Source organism: Zalophus californianus, chromosome 13, assembly GCF_009762305.2.
Source record: "Zalophus californianus isolate mZalCal1 chromosome 13, mZalCal1.pri.v2, whole genome shotgun sequence".
NCBI classification, from domain to species: domain Eukaryota; kingdom Metazoa; phylum Chordata; class Mammalia; order Carnivora; family Otariidae; genus Zalophus; species Zalophus californianus.
In genome coordinates, this window is record NC_045607.1 from 93767613 (window position 1) to 93791067 (window position 23455).

Below are 23455 nucleotides of genomic sequence, written 5' to 3' on the forward strand. Positions count from 1 at the left end.
GTTAGAAGGAAGAGATTCCTTACGTAGAGAGGGAGGAACATCAGAATAACGTCAGACCTATTCACAGAGACCTGGCAAGCCAGAAAGGCCTGGCAAGACATATTCAGGGTACTAAACGAGAAGAACATGCAGCCAAGAATACTTTATCTGGCAAGGCTGTCATTTAAAATGGATGGAGAGAGGCAGAGCTTCCAAGACCTGCAGAAACTGAAAGAATATGTGACCACGAAGCCGGCCCTGCAAGAAATATTAAGGGGGGGTTCTATAAAAGGAGAAAGATCCGAAAAGTGATATACAACAAAAATATACAGGGACAATCTATAAAAACAAGGTCTTCACAGGCAACATGATGACAAATTCATATCTTTCAATAATCACTCTCAACGTGAACTGCCTAAATGCTCCCATAAAAGGGCACAGGGTTGCAGACTGGATAAAAAGACAGGACCCATCCATATGCTGTCTACAAGAGACTCATTTTGAACCTAAAGATACATCCAGACTGAAAGTGAAGGGATGGAGATCCATCTTCCATGCCAACGGACCTCAAGAGAAAGCTGGGGTAACAATTCTTATATCAGACAAATTAGATTTTAAGCTAAAGAGTGTAGTTAGAGACACAGAAGGACACTATATTGTTCTTAAAGGGTCTATCCATCAAGAAGATCTAACAACTGTAAATATCTATGCCCCCAACATGGGAGCAGCCATCTACATAAGCCAACTGTTAACCAAAATAAAGAGTCATATTGATAACAATACGTTAATTGTAGGAGACCTCAATACTCCACTCTCAGCAACAGACAGATCATCTAAGCAGAAAATCAACAAAGAAACGAGTTTTGAATGACACACTGGACCCAATGGACCTCATAGATATATACAGAACATTCCACTCTAAAACAACAGAATACTCATTCTTCTCGAGTGCGTATGGAACTTTCTCCAGAACAGACCACATACTGGGTCACAAATCTCAACCAATACCAAAAGACTGAGATTATTCCCTGCATTTTCTCAGGCCACAATGCTTTAAAACTGGAACTCAACCACAAGAAAAAATCTGGAAGAAATTCAAACACTTGGAAGCTAAAGACCACCCTGCTCAAGAATGTCTGGGTCAACCAGGAAATCAAAGAAGAACTTAAATAATTCATGCAAACCAACGAGAACGAAAATACATCGGTCCAAAACCTATGGGATACTGCAAAGGCGGTCCTAAGGGGGAAATACATAGCCATCCAAGCCTCACTCAAAAAAATAGAAAAATCCCGAATTCACCAACTAACTCTCCACCTTAAAGAACTAGAGAAAAAGCAACGATGCCTAAGCCATGCATTAGAAGAGAAATAATTAAAATTAGAGCAGAGATCAATGAATTAGAAACAAAGATCAGATCAATGAAACTAGAAGTTGGTTCTTTGAAAGAATTAGTAAGATCGATAAACCACTGGCCAGACTCATCCAAGAGAAAAAAGGACCCAAATTAATAAAATTACGAATGAAAGGGGAGAGATCACGACTAACACCAAGGAAATAGAAACAATTATTAGAAATTCTTATCAACAACTATATGCCAATAAACTGAGCAATCTGGATGAAATGGAGGCCTTCCTGGAAACCTATAAGCTGCCAAGACTGAAACAGGAAGAAACTGACAACCTGAATAGGCCAATAACCAGTAACAAGATTGAAGCAGTGATCAAAAACCTCCCAAAAAACAAGAGTCCAGGGCCTGAGAGATTCCCTGGGGAACTCTACCAAACATTCAAAGAAGAAATAATACCTATTCTCCTGAAGCTGTTTTAAAAAACAGTAACAGAAGGAAACCTTCCAGACTCATTCGGTGAGGCCAGCATTACTTAATCCCCAAACCAGGCAAAGACCCCATCAAAAAGGAGAATTTCAGACCGATATCCCTGATGAATATGGATTCCAAAATCCTCAACAAAATCCTAGCTAATAGGGTCCAACAATACATTAAAAGGATCATCCACCATGACCAAGTGGGATTTATCCCCGGGATGCAAGGGTGGTTCAACATTCGCAAATCAGTCAATGTGATAGAACACATTAATGAGGACAGAGAAGAACCATATGGTCCTCTCAATAGATGCAGAAAATCATTTGACAAAATACAGCATCCTTTCCTGACTAAAACTCTTCAGAGTATAGGGATAGAGGGAACATTTCTCAAGTTCATAAAACCCAGCTATGAAGAACCCACAGCGAATATCATCCTCAATGGGGAAAAGATGAGAGCCTTTCCCTTAAGATCAGGAACACATCAAGGATGCCCACTCTCACCACTGTTGTTCAACATAGTACTAGAAGTCCTAGCAACAGCAATCAGACAACAAAAAGAAATAAAAGGTATTCAGATTGGCCTTTGCCAAACTCTCTCTCTTCACAGACGACATGATACTTGAGGTGGAAAACCCAAAAGACTCCACCCCCAAATTACTAGAACTCATACAGCAATTCAGTAATGTGGCAGGATACAAAATCAATGCACAGAAGTCAGTCGCTTTTTTATACAGTAACAATGCAACTGTAGAAAGAGAAATTAGAGAAACGATTCCATTTACAATAGCACCAAAAACCATGAGATAACCTGGGAATAAACCTTACCAAAGAGGTTAGGATCTATACTCTAGGAAATACAGAGCACTCATGAAAGAAACTGAAGAAGACACAAAAAGATGGAAAAATATTCCATGCTCATGGATCAGAAGAATAAACATTGTTAAAATGTCTATGCTACCCAGAGCAATCTATACCTTTAATACCATCCCGATCAAAATTACAGTGACATTTTTCAAAGTGCTGAAACAAACAATCCTAAAATTTGTATGGAATCAGAAAAGACCCCGAATTGCCAAGGAAATCCTGAAAAAGTAAAAGCTGGAGGCATGACCTTGCCCGATTTCAAGCTATATTACAAAACAGTGATCACCAAGACAGCATGGTACTGGCACAAAAACAGACATATACACAATGGAACATAATAGAGAGCCTAGATATGGACCCTCAATTCCATGGTCAGATAATCTTCGACAAAGCAGGAAAAAATATGCAATGGAAAAAAGTCTCTTCAATAAACAGTGCTGGGAAAATTGGACAGCTATATATAGAAGAATAAAGCTCGACCATTCTCTAACACCATACACAAAGATAAGCTCAAAATGGACGAAAGACCTCAATGTGAGACAGGAATCCATCAAAATCCTAGAGGAGAACATAGGCAGTAACCTCTTTGACATCGCCCACAGCAACTTCTTTCAAAATTCATCTCCAAGGATTAGTGAAACAAAAGCAAAAATGAACTTTTGGAACTTCATCAAGATAAAAAGCTTCTGCACAGCAAAGGAAACCATCAACAAAACAAATTGGCAATGCACAGAATGGAAGAAGATATTTGCAAATGACACCTCAGATAAAGGGCTGGTATCCAAGATCTATAAAAAATTTCTCAAACTCAACACCCAAAAAACAAAAAGTCAAGTCAAAAAATGGGCAGAAGACATGAACAGACACTTCTCCGAAGAAGACATACAAATGGCTAACAGACACATGAAAAAAATGTTCATCATCATTAGTCATCAGGGAAATTCAAATCCAAACCACACTGAGATACCACCTTACACCAGTTAGAGTGGCAAAAACTGACAAGGCAAGAAACAACAGAAGTTGGTGAGGTTGTGGAGAAAGGGGAACCCTCTTACACTGCTGGTGGGAATGCAAGTTGGTACAGCCACTTTGGAAAACAGGGTGGAGGTGCCTCAAAAAATTAAATATAGAGCTACCCTATGACCCAGAAATTGCAGTACTAGGTATTTACCCCATAGACACAGATGTAGTGAAAAGAAGGGCCATATGCACCCCAATGTTCATAGCAGGAATGTCCACAGTGGCCAAACTGTGGAAAGAGTCAAGATGCCTTTCTACAGATGAACGGATAAAGAAGATGTGGTCCATGTATACAATGGAATATTACTCAGTCATCAGAAAGGATGAATACCCAACTTTTGCATCAACATGGATGGGACTGGAGGAGATGATGCTACGTGAAATAAGTCAAGCAGAGAAAGTCAATTATCATATGGTTTCACTTATCTGTGAAACATAAGGAACAGCATGGAGGACATTAGGAGAAGGAAGGGAAAAATGAAGGGGGGGAAATCGGAGGGAGAGATGAACCATGAGAGACTATGGACTCTGAGAAACAAACAGGGTTTTAGAGGCGACAGGGGTGGAGGAATGGGTTAGCCTGGTGATGGGTATTAAGGAGGGTACGTACTGCATGGAGCACTGGGTGTTATACGAAAACAATGAATCGTGGATCAGTACATCAAAAACTAATGATGTATTGTATGGTGACTAACATAACGTCATAAAAAAAAAAAAAAAACCAAATTGTTACATAGGCAAATGATTCAAGAATACATTTCTCCAAAGATATATACAGATGCTAAAAAGCCCATGAAAAGATTCTCAACATCATCAATCACTAGGTAAATGTCAAGGAAAACACAGATGCCACTACACAGCTATGTGAATGCCCAAAATTAAAGTAACAATACCAAGTTTTGAAAAAGATGTGGAGCATCTGGAACCCTCATACCCTGCTGGTGGGAATGTGAATGGTATAGCCAGTTTGGAAAACAGTTTTTGAGTTCTGTAAAAAGCTAAATGTACACTATCCTACAACCCAGCCTTTCCAGTCCTAAGTATTTATCCAAAAGTAATGAAAGACTTGTCATGAGTGTTCACACTTATTTTACTTGTATTTGTCAAAACTGGAGACTACTCAAATGTCTTTCAATAGGTGAATTGTTAAATTGCGGTATCTATATAATGGAATACTATTCAGCAATAAAAAGAAATGAACTATGATATACACCACATTATGGATGAAATTCAAAATAACTACGTTGAGTGAAAGAATCTGGTATATATTCTGTATTGTTCAATTTATATTAATTCTAGAAAATGTGAACAAATCTATAATGATAGAAAGCAGATCAGTGGTTACCTGGGTATAGGGAGGAGGAGGAGAGGCGCGTAAGACAGGGACGGACAGGAGACAGGGATTATAATAAGGCACAAGGAAACTTTGGGGTTACAGGTATGCTTGGTATTTGGATTGTGGCAATGGTTTCATAGTGGTGTACATATATCAAAACTTTATACATTTTATGCTTTAAATATGTGTAGTCTAGGGGTGCCTGGGTGGCTTAGTTAAGCGTCTGCCTTTGGCTCAGGTCATGATCCCAAGGTCCTGGGACAAGCCCCACATCAGGCTCCCTGCTCAGCGGGGAGTCTGCTGCTCTCTCTGCCCCCCTTCACCCCTGTTCATGTTCACTCTCTCTCGTTCTCTCTTTCTCTCAAATAAATAAATATGTGTAGTCTATTATGTTTTGATAATATATCTCATAATTATCCCTTAACTATTACACTGTAATACCTTATACCATATTTTTATGTTACACCATAATTATAGCTCATATAATAGTTCCCCTTAAAGACAAAAGCACTGAGTTAGGTATAAAGCACAAGTCCAGATACATGGTTGTATTTAGAAACAAAATAAAATGCCAGGAATGTTAAAAATAAAAGAATAAAAAAGATAAAGCAGGAAAAAAAATTTTGTATTCTTACCTCTAGACATTCACATAAAATTAATTCCCATTGCATTAAAGATGTGAATGTTCCCTGAATTTATATGGAATTTCTACAATCAGTAACAGAAACAACCCAAATGAAAAGCAGGGCAACTCTTTGAACAGGCAAATCACCAAAGAGTTAATACCAATGGCCAAACAACATAGGAAAAGATACTCCTGCTCCCTGAAAAGCAAAGCCCCTCTGAGGTTTCACTGCAAAGGGAAGAGATGAGTGGAAAACGAGGTACGACAATACCTAGTATTGGTGAGGATGTGGAACAAGAACCTCTAGGCTACCCGTGCCTAACGACCAGCTACTGTGCTCCTAGGTATGCATCCTGGAGAAACTTGCCCTTGTTTCCACGGAAGTAACAAGAATATATAGTGGCATCATTTAATAACCAAAAATTGGAAATAAATGTCCAAAAGAAGGGAACTGATAATTCAACTGCATTGAAATAGAAATATTCATATAATGGAATCAGTATAAGTTTTTAAAAGTATAAACTAAATCTACACATTTTAACATGATTCTCACATAAAGTCGGTAAAAAAGCATTTTCCAGAAGGATGTGTACATTACAATACTATATACAAGGAAATTTATAAACATGCAAAACAACACTATATGGTTGAAGGAACCATCGGATGGGAAAAAAGGATCGAGGCACAATGAGAATAAGCTAATGCAGAAGCTGGATTCTCGGGTACGGTGGGGAAGCAGGACACACCAGGGAAGGGGCAGGGACTGTTTTCTGGTCTTAGGTCTGTTTCTTAGACCACAGGGAAGGTACACAACAGGCACTCATCATACAGTTCTACACATCCTGTTGTAATCTTAAATAATTCATCATAAAAGAAACAAGGTTATGGGGATTTATGGGGTAGAACCGCTGCACTAAGAAGTTACCAGGTTAAGAACAGAAACTGGACAGTGTCTCTCAAGGGCAGCAGACTTAGTCTCCGAGGGCAAATGCTATGCAGAATATGAGGCCAACCAACAAAAGCCCAAGAACAGGGAGATCAGAGAACTAGAAAAGGTGCTGGAAAAGAGATACCAGTGGAGAGTGGAATGAGGCTGCCAGGGAAGCCCTCTCTGGGTGAGCGGGATGGCATGGAAGGAAGGCCTGGAGAAAAGCCCTCCCAGAAGTTCATGGGCTCTCCTTCCTCATCTGCTGAGCGCCTCACTGCCCAGTCTCCTCGTCTGCCCACTGCTTCCCACTCACCTGGACAAAGGTCCGGAAGACATTCACTCTCCTCTCTCCAGGGCTCATCCCCTTGCTCCAGCTGTGTGATGAGTTTGGGTTTGGAAAAGGCAATTCCTACTCACAGGGAAAGAAACCAAGGGGACCCTGGGTTAGTGGTTTAAGAGGCTGTGGCAGAACTCAGTCAACAGGCGAATGCAATAACCCACAAGGGGGCAGGGAAGCAGGGGGATGCGCAAAGGCTGAGTGCTGAGAAATGATGACTAAAGCAAGGGGGGATCCCGGATCTAAAGGCAGTACACTAATTCTCCTCTGTGGTTAAGTGCATACTAGTATTCCCACATTTGAGGTAAAACCACTTTGGAGGAGGGACCCAGCCTCAGAAAAGGCCTGGCAATTCAGTGTCAGACCCTCCCAAATACACCTTCACTCTTTCAGCTCTACAGAATCCACACATTCTCTGGGGATATAGAGAAAATACTATTTTTCTTTCTGAGCCAAAAGCATGGTGGCTGTTACATAAAATCTTAAGGTGCCCACAGGCAGTCTGACACCTGAGACAAGCCGTCCTTACCCAGTGACACCAAGTGGCTGTAGTTCTCCAGCATTACATCCCGATACAGGGTCCTCTGAGCAGGACTCAGTAACTTCCACTCCTTCTGAGTGAAGGCCACAGCCACATCCCTGAAGGCCATTAATGCCTGAAACACAAACACATTCCGGTTCACCCAGAAGCCAGCCACATGCACTAGTCAACCTAACCTAAGCCACTAACCAGGGCCAAATCAGGAAGAATGCTGGTGTGGGGCACTCTGGTGAGATTCACGGATCCTGCTTTTAACCCAAACTCTAGTGCCATGTGTTCAAGACTATTAATCCCCTTTTCACATTGCTCATGGGTCTAATTGGCGGACCTCTCCTTTCTTCTCTTGATCTTATGTCTATGATGCTGTCAAAAACACAGTTTTGATTACCTATAGAGTAAGTCTTGAAATCAGCTAGACCGATTCCTCCCACATTATTCTTCATTTTAAAGGTTATTTTAGCTATTCTAAGACATGTCCTTTCCATATAAATTTTAGAATCTTTATATCTAACAAAAAAACCTTGTTGGAATTTTGATAAGATTTGCATTAAACCTTTATATCAATTTGAGGAGACCTAACATCTTTACTATGTTGACTCTTCAAATCCACGAACATGGTATGTCTCTCCATTTACTGAGATGTTCTCTAATTTCTTTCATCAGCATTTTGTGGTTTTCAGCATACAAATCCATGTATGTTTGGGCACCTGGGTGGCTCAGTAGTTTAAGCGACTGCCTTCAGCTCAGGTCATGATCCTGAAGTCCTGGGATCGAGTCCCGCATCGGGCTCCCTGCTCAGCGGGGAATCTGCTTCTCCCTCTGACCCTCTCCCCTCTCGTGCTCTATCTCATTCTCTCAAATAAATAAAATCTTTAAAAAAAAAAATCCATATTTTTTTTTTAGATTGACACCTAAGAACTTCTTTAAGTACTTCTAATGGTATTATATTTTTAATTTCAGCGACACTGTGTTCATTGCTAGGACATAGAGATACAACTGTCTCTATGTTTACCTTAATCCTGCAGCCTGGCTGAACTCACTTAGTTCTATGATTTTTTTCCCTCCTAGATTCCTTGAGATTTTCTACATAGACAAGCATGGCATCTGCATATAGGAACAGATTTATTTCTTCCCTTATATAAATCTGTATGCTTTCTCTTTCCTCTTCTTGCTTTATTACATTACTTCTAGCATACTAAAGAATGAGTGGTGAAAGCAGACATCCTTGCTTTATTCTTCACATAGGAGGAAAGTGTTATGTCTCACAGCATTAAGAATACTATTCCACAATGAGATGCCGTGCCATACCCACTGGGATAGGTATTACCAAAGGAAAGGGAAAGAACAAGTTCTGGCAGGGTGTGGGGAGACACTGGAACCTTTGTGCATTTTTGGTGGGAAATGTAAAATGGTGTTGTTTCTGTGGAAGAGTCCAGCAGCTCCTCAAACATTAAACGTACAGCTGACCCTATGACCCAGCAATTCCACTCCCAGCTATATCTACCACTTTATACTTGTACACCAAAGTCCTTAATGGCATTATTCACAATAGCTCAAATGTCCCTCAACAGATAAAAGAAAATGTGCTATATGCATACAGTAGCATATATTCAGCCATAAAAAGCAAGGAAATTCTGATATATTCTACATCGAGAATTAGCCTTGAAAATATTATCTAATTGAAATATGCCAGTCACAGGACAAAGAGTGTTTGATTTCACTTATAGCTGGTACACAGACCTTAGAGACAAAGTAAAACAGAGGTTACCAAGAGTTGGGAGGAGTGGGGAATGAGTCAGTTTTTAATGGACAGAGTTCCAGTTTGCAAAGATGAAACAGTGCTGGAGATGGAAGATGGGGACGGTTTCACAACAGTGTGATTATTACCACTGAAGTGTACATTTAAAATTGGTTAAAACAGTAAATTTTATGTTATGTATACATCAACAGTAAAAAAAAAATGTTAGATAAGTGGCCAAGAAAGGCCTTACTGAGGAAAAAAAATGTTAGATATAGATTTTTTTTGGTAGATGTCCCTACTCAAATAGAGTTCCCCTGAATTCCTTTTGTTCTAAGACTTTTTTTTTTCCACCATGGTTATTGAATTCTCTGAAATAAATGCTTTTATTACATCAAATGATACAATCATGTGGTTTTTCTTTTTAATCTGTTAATATGGTGGATTACACTAAGTTTCAAATATGGAACTAGTCTTGCATTCCTAAAGTAAATTGTACTTGGTAATAGCACATAATTATTTTGATATCAACCTAATACCTTCTCCATAGAACGAATTGGGAAGTGTTTACTCTTCTATTTTCTGGAGGAAATCATGTAGCACTGGTGTTAAGTCTTCTTTAAAGATTTGGCAGAATTCCACAGTAAAAACACCTGGGCCCATAGAGTTCTTCTGTAGGAATTTTTAGATTGCAAAGTAGACTTCCTTGATAGTTACAGAGCTGTTCAAATTATTCCAAATTGGGTGGGTTTTGGTAGTTTGTGTTTTTCAAGGAAGCAGTTCATTTTGTCTAAGTTGTGAGATTTACAGGTGAATATTCTTTTGGTGGTTTCAGAGTATGTAGTGATAGCCTTTGTTTCATTCTTTTTTAAGATTTTATTTATTTGAGAGAAAGAGAGAGCATGAGATGGGGGAGAAGCAGACTCCCTGCTGAGCAGGGAGCCCAACACGGGACTCGATCCTAGGACTCCGGGATCATGACCTGAGCCAAAGGCAGACGCTTAATCAGCTGAGCCACCCAGGTGTCCCTTTGTTTCATTCTTGATATGGTGATTTGTGTCTACTTTTTTTTCTTAGTATTGTTAGGGGTTGTTTCAATGTTATTGTTTTCAGAAGAGTAGCTCTTTAACTGATTTTCTCTATTCTATTTATTTTCAGTTTCACTGATTTCTGCTTTTATCACTATTATTTCCTTCTATTTGCTTCCTCTGGGTTTATTTTGCTCTTATTTTTCTAGGTTCCTGAGGTGGAAGCTTACTGACTTGAGACTCTTCTTTTCTAACACACATGTTCAGTGCCACAGGTTTTCCTCTCAGGACTGCTTTTGCTGTATTCCACATACTTTGATATATTGTATTTTCCTCTCCATTCTCTTTCATGTATGTTTTTATTTCCCTTGAAACTTCATTTTTGATGCATGTATTATTTAAAAGCGTGTAGTTAATTTGTAAGTGTTACAGACTTTTCTGTCAACTTTCTCTTACTGATTTCAATTTTGATTTCACTGTGGTCAGAGAACACACCTGTATCAGTTCTTTACATTTGTTAAGGTAAATAAATTCTTATGTTTTATGGCTCAGGATATGTCTATCTTGGTGTATGTTTTTGTGAGCATCTGAAAAGAATATGTATTCTGCTATTGTTGGGTAAAGTGTTCTGTAAAGATTAGATTCTGTGGTTCATAGTAATGACAAACTTACTGATTTGGGGTCTAGTATTTCCATCATTGTGAGATGGGTGTTGAAGTCTCCCAGTTGATTTGTCTATTTCTTCTTTGAGTTTTCTCTTCACATTGGTGAAACTGTTATGTGATGCATATATATGAAGGATCACTGTCTTCCTGGAATTGACCCTTTTATCATTCTGTGTCTGGTAACTTTCCTTGCTCTCAAATCTACCTTACTTGATTTAATAAAGCCACTCCACCTTTCCTTTGATTAATGTTTGCATGTTTCTTTTTATCCTTTTAACTTGCCTATGTGATAATATCTTAAGTTTCATTTAGACAGAATATAGGGTTTTTTTTTTTTTCTTTTTTTTCTTAGTCTACTATGCCAGTCTGTCTCTTTTGGTTGGTGTCTTTAGATCATTTTCTTCTTGCTTCGTTTTCTTTTACTGACTTCTTTTGGGTTACTTGGACTTTTTTTTTAGAATTCTATTTTGATTTATCCAGTGCTTTCTGTGTATTTCTTTGTATAGCATTTGTGTGTGTGTGTGTGTGTGTGTGTGTGTGTGTGTGTGTGTGTGTGTAAAGCGATAGAAGTTTATTAAATGAAGATATAGAAAAAGCTCTCAAGAGTGAGAGGGGTCCTGACAGGGTTCCCAACAAGGGCCTTTAGGCTTAATCTTTTATGGAAAGCTAACCAGGGAACTTAAATCCTTTGAACATTTCTACTGATACCACCATTGAGCAAGGACTAGTGATAACACCTTCAATAGCTTACTTTTTTTTTAGGGTCTGGTTATTCTTTGTTGGTCATAGGTGATTATCATAAAAAAGACACCCACCCCCCACGCCTAGGGCAGCGAGGTCCTAGGGCAGGGTGGTCCAGTTTATTCCTTTATCTCTGGTTTTCCCACACCTCCACATTTTGGGTTTTTCTGGGTGTGTACAGCATTTTTAGTGGTTACTCTAGGAGCTACATTATAACTAATCAGTCTACTGGTATCTTCATTTTCCAGCTTAATGAAGTATAGAAACTTCACCTCCCATTACATCTTCTTGCCCTTCTGGTAATTTTAAGTAGTTCCTTTCTCCATATTTAGAATCACATCAGACTGTGTAATAATTTTTGTTTCAACCATCAAAATTAGTTTGGAAAATTCATGTGTAAGAGGAGTGCCTCCTATATTTACCCCTATTTTTCCTATGTTTTCTTTCTTCTTGATTGTGTCAGGGGTCCCCAAGACCACCCCCAGGTTTGATATTCACTAGGACTTGTAAGACTCATCATATAGTTGTACACATGGGTACAAAGGGATACAAAGCAAAAGAGAAATGGTACAAGAGACAAAGTCCAAAGGAAACCAGGTACAAGCTTCCAAGAATCCTCTCCCACGAGAGTAACACATGACCCACTTAACTCCTCCACCAAGAACTTGTGATAACGTGTGTTAAATGTTGTCTAACAAGGAAGCTCATTAGAGGCTCAGTGCCAAACTTTTTTAGTGGGGACTGGTCACACAGGCACTTTCAGCACAAACCCTACGGTTTGCATACTTTTAGGCACAGTGAACCATTCTTATCAGTTCTGAGAATGGTGCTAACCCTCCAGAAATGCAAGATCCCAATGTCAGCCCAAGCAGGATTTCCTAAGAATAGCAGTCTCAAGCCTGTTATGTTAACTCTTTACTGCACACAAATGCTCCAAGGTTCCCTCTTTTATTGTTTCCTTGCTTATAAAATTGCCTCTATCCACGCTCCTGGAGACAAATTGTTTTCCTCCATCTGAGAATGTCCAGATTTTCCCTTCATTCCTGAAAGATATTTTCATTTGGTACAGGACTTGGGATTGACAGTTCCTTTCTTCCAGCACCTAAAGAACATCACACCACTTCCATCTAACTTCTGTGGTTTTTGATGAGACATCTACTACCATTCCAATAGCTTTTTCCTTATAAGAAATGCATTTTCTTTGGCTGCTTTCAAGATGTTTCCTTCATTTTGGGTTTGTCATGTTTGGCCGATGTTCAAGCTTTTTGAATCTGTAGGTTTACATCTGTTGCCAAATTTGGGAAGTTTTCAGCCATTAATTCTTCTAATATTTTTTCAGCCTCTGCCTACCTTCACTTCTTTTTCCAGAACTACAGTGACACAAATGTTAGATATTTTGTTATATTCCCACAGTTTTTGAGGCTCTGTTCATTATTTTTTCCCAGTATATTTTCTCCCTGTTGTGCAGATTGGCTAATTTCTATTGTTCTATTTTCTAGTTCACTGATTTTTCTGTTACCTCTAATCTGCTAGCAAGCCCACCTACTGAGTTTTATCTTTCAGGTATGTATTTTTCAGTTCTGAAATTTCCATATACTTATTCACTGTATCTCTTATTTCTTCAGACTTCCTAATTTTTAATTTATTTCACACGTTCTTTTAGTGTGGGTGTCCAGTTGTCCAAGCACCATTGTATGGACTATCCTTTTCCAGTTGAATGGTCTTGGCACCCCTGTCAAAAATCAACTGACCATATATGTGAGGCTTTCTTCTCAGGCTCTCAGTTCTATTCCATTGATCTATATATTTATCCTTATGTCAGTGAGAACCTATTTTGCCACTGTTTGTAGCTTGGTACTAAGTATTGAAATCAAGCAGTGTGATTCCTCCAAACTTGTTGTTTTGTAAGACTCAAGATCCTGTGATATTCCGAATGAATTTTAGGATAGTCTCTTCTATTTCTGTAAAAAAAGAAAAAAAAAAGGTATGAAAGGTATTTTGATGGGGATTGATTTGAATCTATAGATCACTTTGGGTAGTACTGTCATCTTAGCAATACTGTCTTCCAGTCCATAAGCATGCAAAGTCTTTCCATATACTTAGGTCTTCTTTAATTTCCGGAGTATTTTATAGTTGTCAGTGAACAAGTCTTTTGCCTCCTTGGTTAATTCATTGCTGAGTGTTTTATTCTTTTAGATGCTATTATAAATTGGAATTTTTATTGGAATTTATCCTTTGGATTTTATTTTATTAGAACTTAAAAATATATATATTTCCTGTTTGGATAGTTTTTGAAAATATACTGAAATAAAACTGACTTTTTCTAGGTTGATTTTGTATCCTTCAACTTTGCTAAATTTATTTCTTAGCTCTGACTTTTTTTATGTGTGTGGATTTTAAGGTTTTATGGATATGAGAGAATGTCTTCAGTGAAGAGATCATTTTACTTCTTTTCCAATAGGATGTCTTTTCTTTTTCTGCCTAATTATCTTAGGTAGAACTACCAGTACTGTGTTGAACAGAAGTGGCAAAAGCTGACATCCTTATCTCAGATTTCATGTTCTTCAGAAAAAAAGCATCCATTCTTTCACCACTAACCCTCACGTTAGTCTGAATTTTTCATATATGACCTTAATCATGTTGGGAAGTTCCCTTCTATTCCTAGTTTGCTGAGTGTTTTTTCATGAAAGGGGGTTCAGTTTTGTCACATGCTTTTTCTGCATTGGTTGAGATAATCATATGGTTTCATCCTGCATTCTCCTAATGTGGTATGTTACAGAATTGATTTTAATATGTTGAAACATTCTTGCATTCTGGGAGTAAACCTCACTTGCTTAAGAAGTACAACCCTTTTAATACGCTGAATTAGCTTTGGACATATTTTGGTGAAGCTTTTTGCATCTGTGCTCATAAGGGATATTAGCCTATAGTTTTCTTTTCTTGCAGTGTTTTTGTCTGGGACCTCTGGTATCAAAGTAATGCTGTCCTCATAGAATGAGTTAGGAAGTGTCTTCTTTAATATTTCGGAATAGAGAAAGATTTTGTTAACTCTTCTTTATATGTTTGGTAGAATTAACAAGTAAATCCATCTGGTTGTGAGCTGTTCTATGTTGGGAGGGTTTTTTTTTTTTATTATTGATTTAATATCTACAGTATTTCTAGGTCTATTAAGAATTTGTTCTTTCCTGAGTCAGTTTAGATAGATTGTGCATTTCTAGAAATTTATCCATTTCACCTTGGGTAGCCAATTTGTTGGCATACAGCTATTCTCTTATGCAAGCATTCCCTTATAACCCTTCTTACTTTAAAAAAAAAAGGACAGTAATGTCTCCAAGTTCATTTCTGATTTTAGTAATTTGAGTTTTTTGTTAATCTAGATAAGGGTTTGTCAATTTTGTTGATCTTTTTAAGGAACCAGCTTTAAGTTTTGTTGACTTCTCTATCATTTTTCTGTTCTCTATTTTATCTCATCTTTGGTCTAACCTTTATTATTTCCTTCCTTCTTCTAGCTTGGTTGTTTGCTCTTCTTAAATTGTGTAATTAGGTTGCTGATTTTAGATCTATTTTTTACATGATGCATCTATAGCTATGAAATTCCCTCTAAGCATTGCTTTTACTGTATCCCATAATTTTAGTATGTCTAGTTTTCACTTCCATTTGTCTCAATGTATTTTATATTTTCTCTTGTGATTTTTCTTCTTTGATAGAATGGCTGTTTGAGTGTGCTACTTAATTTCCACATATGTGTGAATTTTCTGGAGTTCCTTTTGCTGTTCTAGTTCATTCCACTGTGATCAGAAGTTACTTTGTATCATTTCAATCATTTCAAATTCATTAAGACTTACTTGTGGCCTAATATATGGTCTATGCTAGAAAATGTTTTAGGCACACTTGGGTGAAATATATATTTTGCTGTTGTTGGGCAGTGGTGTGTGTGTGTGTGTGTGTGTGTGTGTGTGTGTGTGTGTGTGTGTGTGTGTGTATTAGTTGCAGCTGATATATAGTGTAGTTCAAGTTTGCTCTCCTGTCTGGCTGCTCTATCCATTATAGAAAGTTGGGTATTGAAGTCTATACCCATTATTGTAGAACAAGTTTTTCTCTTCGATTCTGCCCATTTTTACTCCATGTATGTTGGTACTATACTGTTAGGTATGTACATATTTATAATTGTTATATCTTCTCTCCATAGTAAACCTGTTTTCAACATATGATATCCTTCTTAATCTTTTATAACTTTTTTAAAATTGAAATATAATTGGCATGCAGTATCCTCTTAGTTTCAGGTGTACATCATAGTGATTCAATATTTTTATACATTACAAATATATCCCAATATCTAGTTACCATCTGTCACCAAAGTTATTACAGTATTGCTGATTATATTCCCTCTGCTATAGATTGCATCCCTGTGACTTATTTTATAATTGGAAATTTGTACCTCTTAATACCCCCTTCACCTCTTTGGCCCACTCCTCAGCTCCTCCCCACTTGGGTAACTAATAGTTTCCTGTATCCATGAGCCTGTTTCTGTTTTGTTGTGTTTGTTTTTCAGATTCCACATATAAGTAAAATTGTACAGTATTTGTCTTTAACTTATTTCACTTGGCATAATACCCTCTAGGTCACCTCATTCATGTTGCCACAAACAGCAAGATCTCACTCTTTTCTTTATGGCTAATATTCCAGTGTGTGTGTGTGTGTGTGTGTGTGTGTGTGTACACTTCTTTATCCATTCATCTATTGATGGGCACTTAAGGTGCCTTCATACCTTGGCTTTTGTAAATAATGGTGCAATGAACAGAAGGGTGCATATATCCCTTTGAATGGGTGTTTTTGTTTTATATGGATAAATACTAGAAGTGGAATTGATGGACTGTGTGGTAGTTCTGTTTTTACCTTTTTGAGGAGTCTCCGTACTGTTTTCCACAGTGGCTGTTTTCATTCCCACCAATAGTGCATGACACTTGTTAACTTTTATAAAAGCCAATCTGGTGCAAAGTAATACCTCATTATGATTTTTTATTTTTATTTACTATCTTTTTAAAGATTATTTATTTATTTATTTGAGAAAGAGAAAGAAAGAAGGGGTAGGGCTAGAGGGAGAAGCAGACTCCCTGCCGAGCAGGGAGCCCAATGCCGGACTTGATCCCAGGACTCCGGGATCATGACCTGAGCTGAAGGCAGTCGCTTAACCAACTGAGCCACCCAGGCACCCTCATTATGATTTTTTTAAAAGATTTATTTATTTTAGAGAAAGGGAGAGCATGCATGCAAGTGGAGGGAGGAGAAGAGGAAGAGAGAGAGAACCTCAAGCAGACTCCATGCTGAGTGCTCTAGTGTTCACTTTTCTTTCTTACAGTTTAGAGTTACTGTCTAGTGTCCTTTCATTTCAGACTGAAGCCTTTTTTGTAGAGCAGGTCTACTGTTAATGAGCTCTCTCTGTTTTTTTAGTGTGGAAACCTCTTAATTTCTCCTTCATTCTTGAAGGATAATTTGCTGGATACAGAAATCTTAGTTGACTTTTTCTTCCAAGACCTTATATATGTCATCCTGCTGACTTGTGGTCTCCATCAGCTCTTAATCTGATTGAGGATTCCTTCCTTGTAGATAACAAATATCTTCTTGCTGCTTTCAAAATTCTGTCTTGGTGTAGGGGTTTGATAATTTTGACTACATGTCTGGGTGTGGATCTTTTTGAGTTTATCCTGCTTGGAGTTTACTTAGCTCCTTTGACATATAGATTTATGGGGGGGGGTTAAAATCATATTTGAGGAGTTTCTGGATATTTCTTAAATTTTTCTCTCCCTCCTTTCCCTCTGCAATTCCCACTATGTATATGTAAGTACATCCGTCGGTGTCTCACAGGTCTCTTAAGTTCTGTGCATTTTTCAATGTTCTTTTTTTTCTGCTCTTCAGAGTGGATAATCTCAGTTGAAGTATTTTCAAATTCACTGACTCTGTTTTGCCTATACCTAAATATGCTGTGAAACCCCCATACCAAGTTTTTCACTTCAGTTGTACTTTACAGCTCCAGAAGTTCTGTATGACTCCTTTTTATAATCTCTTCACTGATATTCTCTCTCTTCAAACATTGTTGGCCTACTTCCTTTAGTTCCATGTTCATGGTTTCCTTTAGCTCTTTGTGTGTATTTAATATAGTTGATAGGCAGCTTAAAATGCTGCAGCACTCTTCTGCCATAAAGTAGGAGTTTCTTTCTTCACCAAATTTTCCACTTTTGACTAGGTTCCAAAGTTTGACAAAAGGTAATTCTGGCAGATTTTAGCAGCTCATTAGTTGTTTTGTGGCAGGCACAGAGCCATGTATTTCCCTTACTCCATCATTTTGATGTCACAGTGCAATTTCTTCTTTGATGTAAGGATCAGTGAAGAAGTGTGTTGTTTAGTTTCTGAATGTTTGAGACTTACTTAGATAACTTATTATTGGTTTCTAATTTGACTGGAATCACAGAATATAAGCTGTATCTTTAAACCCCTTCAAATTCACTAAGGCTATCTTGCTGAACATACTTGAAAAAAATGTATATTCTGCAGTTGCACAGTACAGTGTTCTATAACTCTTGATCAAGATGATACAGTTGCTAGTTTTCTTTAGATCATATATGTCTTTACTGACTTTTTACCTACTTGTTCTATCAGTTGTTCAGAGGGGATTAAATTACCTGTAATAGTATAATTGCCGTTTTCTCACTTTATTCTGTCACTTACTTTAAAGCTTTATTAATAGACACATACATACATTACTGCTATGTCTTCCTACTAAAGTGACTCTTCTATCATTCTGAAATGGTTTTCTTTCCCTTTGTCTTGAAGTTCATTTTATCTGATATTACAACATTTTCCTTTTCCACACTGAGCATAGTTAAAACAGAGACTTTAAAGTCCTTATCTGATCATTTCATCCACAGGGTGAATTATGGTATGTGAATTATATATCAAAGAAAAATAAAATTTGAAAGATGGCTAAGATTCAGAATAATCAAGAAAAGAGTAGAGGGCCAAGAATATAAATGAAGAATGTAGGGAGGCAGGGAACACAGATGCCATGAGCAGAGAAAGAGAAGGGAGAAGTCCATGATGTGGGTGAGAAGCACCTGGCAGGAGAGAAAGGTAGCTAGTGGTAGGACAGAAAGCAGAGGTGTTGTAGTATCCTGTGGATGGTTTTGAAAGCAGACAAAAAGAACAGAGATGCTCTACTACAGAGCTGTAGCTTATCCAATTTAAAATACTCATGTCTTCTCACTTGGTCATATTTTGTGGTGAGAAGAACTGTCAGACTAAAAATCATTTCATGAACAAGATTTCCCACAGAAATAGGTTCTCAAGGGGCACCAGGGTGGCTCAGTTGGTTGGTTATCCCACTCTTGATTTCAGCTCGGCCGTGATCTCAGAGTTGTGGGATTGAGCCCCACATCAGGCTCTGCACTCAGTGGGGAGCCTGCTTGAGAGTCTCTCCCTCTCCTGCTGCCCCTCCCCCTGCTTGGGTATTCTCTCTCATGCCCTCTCTCTCTCAAATAAATAAATCTAAACAAAACAAAACAAAAACAAAGAAATAGTTTCTCAAACATTGGGAACAAGTTAAATTCGTAACGAATGAGAAATAGTGGGATGGGATAGTGAAAATCCGTGAATGTTTTTAACCTGCAAAGAGTCACAGATTTGAATGTGAATGTAGGTGGTGTCTTCATCTTTTTTTTATTATTATGTTCAGTTAGCCAAGATAAAGTACATCATTAATTTTTGATGTAGTGTTCAATGATTCATTAACATTGCATATAACACCCAGTGCACATCACAACACGTGCCCTTCTTAATACCCATCACCCGGTTACCCCCTCCCTTCACCCCCCTCTCCCTTCTGAAACCCTCAGTTTGTTTCCCCGAATCCAGAGTCTCTCATGGTTTGTCTCCCTCTCTGATTTCTTCCCATTCAGTTTTCCCTCCCTTCCCCTGTGGTCCTCTGCACTATTCCTTATGTTCCACATCTGAGTGAAACCATATGATAATTGTCTTTCTCTGCTTGACTTATTTCACTTAAGCATAATCCCCTCCAGTTCCATCCATGTCAATGCAAATGATAGGTATTCATCTTTTCTGCTGGCTGAGTAATATTCCATTATATATATGAACCCCCTCTTCTTTATCCATTCATCTGTTGAAGGACATCTCGGCTCCTTCCACATTTGGGCTATTGTGGACCTTGCTGTGCAGATGCACCTTCTTTTCACTACATCTGTATCTTCGGTGTAAATACCTAGTAGTGCAATTGCTGGGTCATATGGTAGCTCTATTTTTAATTTTTTGAGGCACCTCCACACTGTTCCAGAGTGGCTGTACCAACTTGCATTCCCACCAACAGTGTAAGAGAGTTCCCCTTTCTCCACATCCTCGCCAACATTTGTTGTTTCCTCTTTTGTTAATTTTTGCCATTCTAACTGGTGTAAGGTGGTATCTCATTGTGGTTTTGATTTGTATTTCCCCGATGGCTAGTGATGTTGAATATTTTTTCATGTGTCTGTTAGCCATTTGTATGTCTTCTTTGGAGAAGTGTCTGTTCATTTCTTCTGCCCATTTCTTGACTGGATTACTTGTTTTTTAGGTGTTGAGTTTGATAAGCTCTTTATAGATTTTGGATACCAGCCCTTTATCTGAAATGTTATTTACAAATATATTCTCTCATTCTGTAGGTTGCCTCTTAGTTTTATTGACTGTTTCCTTTGCTGTGCAGAAGCTTTTTATCTTGATGAAGTCCCAAAAGTTCATTTTTGCTTTTGTTTCCCTTGTCTTTAGAGACATGTCTTGAAAGAAGTTTCTGTGGTCAATGTCGAAGAAGTTACTGCCTATGTTCTCCTCTAGGATTTTGATGGATTCCTGGGTTTCTTCATCTTTAAAGATCTGACACTGGGGTAGTCACTAGTTTTAATACAATTTTATCATTAAAATCTATCAAAAATGTGCATAGACCAAAGATATTAATTAAGTTCCAATAACAGGAATAAATGAAATGTCCATCAACTGATGAATGAAAAAACAAAATGTCATATATCCATACAATAGAATGCTATTCGACCATGGAGAGGAATGAAATGTTATTGATTTGGGCTACAACATGAATGAACCTTGAAAATATTATGCTAAGTGAAAGAAAACAAACACAAAAACCACATATTATATGATTCCATTTATATGAAATACCCAGAATAACCAAATTTATAGAGACAGAATATAGATGAGCACTCACCAGAGGTTAGGAGAGGGGAGAAAAGAGAGTGACTCCTAATGGGCGGGGGGTTTCTTTGGGGGTTACAAAAACATTATGGAATTAGACAGTGGCGAGGGTTGCAGTGAATACACTGAAATCTACAAACTGTACACTTTAAAATGGTGAATTTTATTGGATGTGAATTATATCTCAATAAAGGAACTTTTAAATGTTTAATTCCAATGATAGGTAAACACCTAAATAAGTTGGGAGTCTTGTAAGAATGGAGGCTGTGCTGTGGATATCATTGTTGACCTTCACACAGCAGACATTCAAAATGATTTTTTAAGATTAATAATGAAAAAGTGCTAATTTCTTACTAGTTAACAACCTCTAGGTCCAGTCCTGATTTATGTCACAACCCTAAAGCATATTCCAGTTTCTTTTATATCAGGCCAAACCCCTTCGACATGCCTAAATACCATGTGTATATATGGTCAACAACATATTCAATTAAAATATAGGTCAAAAGGTTTTATATAATTCAGATCAGATACATACCAAGGTAAAAAAAAAAAAAAGACATATATCAAAGTATATGGAAATGCAATTTAAAGATTCCTAAAACATGTAATTTCTATGCTTCAAATAACAAAGAGCAAAACAAAGAAACCCCTTTGTTCTTTCATTCTTTCAAAAAAAGTTAAGGGGCACCTGGGTGGCTCAGTCATTAAGCGTCTGCCTTGAGCTCAGGTCATGATCCCAGGGTCCTGGGATCAAGCCCCGCATCGGGCTCCCTGCTCAGGAAGCCTGCTTCTCCCTCTCCCACTCTCCCTGCTTGAGTTCCCTCTCTCACTGTCAAATAAATAAACAAGATCTTAAAAAAAAAAAAAAAGTTAAGATTGTATTTGTATGGGGCTCCTGTGTGGCTCAGTTGGTTAAGCATCCAACTCTTGATTTCAGCTCAGGTCATGATCTCAGGGTTGTGGGACTGAGCCCCACATCAGGCTCCATGCTGGGTGTAGAGCCTGCTTAAGATTCTCTCTCTCCCTCTCCCTCTGCCCCTCCTCTAAAAAGAAAAAACAAACAAAAAAAGTTCACACCATGGTCCCTTTATGAAACAAGTAGGTTTGGATGCCTGACACTCTTCCAGGTATGGAAACTTCATCTTAAAAAACTAAGCCCCTCAGATACTTAGGCCCTCACATCAATTTTTCACAAGGAAATGAATAAAAGAAAAAAATATATATTGAGAGATACTCGTCACAGACAGGATGAGATACAGGGTGTGCTAAGGATCGCACAGGAAGTGGCAGAGTAGGGACAGAAAAAGTGAGCCAGTGCTACATTACATTTTGGCCAAGAATGCTGCTCTATTAACATCATAAATGGTAAAGTGAAACATACAAAAGTTTTCTCTCTTACCTAAGGAACACTCTGAATTGCATGCACTACATAAACATTTTCCCTCAAAGGTATAAAATATTTGACAACTGAGGGACACACAGCTCTCAATGATTCTGATAACCAATCATTTTTAACTTGTACAGTAAGAGACAAATATCCACCATATGAGCCCAGTATTAAGATCAAGTTCAGATCTTCTTGTAAAAAAATTCTACACTTGATATGACAGGCAATCAAAAACTGAATATAACCGACACTATTTTGTGTAACTGATATAAGCAACACAAAAGTATCCCACCTGGGATGTATTTAGGTGGTTAGTAAATGTTAATTTTATCCAATTATGTAAAACTCACATCCTGCCTAATCTTAGGGATTAGAAAATCTTTCCTTTAGGACATATATTCACTCAGTTACAGCTGACCTTTGATCAACACAGGGGTTAGGGCTGCCAACCCACCATACAGTCAAAAATCTGTGTATAACTTTTCACTCCCCAAAAACTTAATAGCCCACAATTAACCAGAAACTTCACTGATAACATAAAGTCAGTGAACATATATTTTGTATGCTATGTATTACACACTATATTCTTAAAATAAAGCTAGAGAAAAAAGGTATTATTAAGAAATTCATGAGGAAAATACATTTATAGTACTGTCCCATATTTACTGAAAAAAAATCCACACATAAATGGACCCACACAGTTCAAATCCATGTTGTTCAAGGATCAGCTATACTGTTTATTTCCTAATCCTTGATTTCAACATGGCAAATCCTTCTCATAAATCCTTCAAAATCCAGTTTACTCCCAAGTTCAAGCCCACAGTCCTCAACCTAGCTTTCCAGATTCTGGCTGAACTGTCCATCCAGGCTCAGAGCAGGTGAAAGCAAAGCCTTCAGGGGCCAGGAAAATAGTAAGTGAGTGAATCAGACTCCTCAGCCTATTCTCAGAGAAGTTGGCAATCCAGACCTTCAGACATAATCTTCCAATTTCTAAGTGTGGAAAACTCATTTAAATATAAAGTACAGGGGGCGCCTGGGTGGCTCATTCAGTTAAGCATCTGCCTTCGAGCCCTGTGTTGGGCTCTCTGCTCAGCAGGGAGTCTGCTTCTCCCTTTCCTTCTGTGCTTTCTCTCGCTCGCTCTGTCTCTCAAGTAAAATATAATCTTAAATATATATATACAGCTCAGGACTGG

General features: G+C 38.0%; 1 protein-coding gene across 6 annotated transcripts in view; it reads right to left on the bottom strand.

Annotated features, from left to right (window-relative positions):
- The window catches only part of ZNF169 (zinc finger protein 169), a 68582-nt gene that overhangs the window by 32402 nt on the left and 12725 nt on the right, over positions 1-23455 (bottom strand). For 2 of the 6 annotated variants that reach the window (XM_027615012.2, XM_027615011.2), the window contains exons 3-4: positions 7446-7572; positions 6893-6988 (exon numbers count right to left, since the gene is read on the bottom strand). The exons of 1 other annotated variant lie outside the window; for it this stretch is intronic. In XM_027615012.2, the coding sequence (XP_027470813.1) occupies positions 6893-6988; positions 7446-7572 (223 nt within the window). Of the gene's footprint in view, positions 1-6892; positions 6989-7445; positions 7573-10895; positions 13591-23455 lie in introns of those variants that run through there. 3 more of the 6 variants (XM_027615014.2, XM_027615016.2, XM_027615015.2) reach the window with 3 other exon arrangements.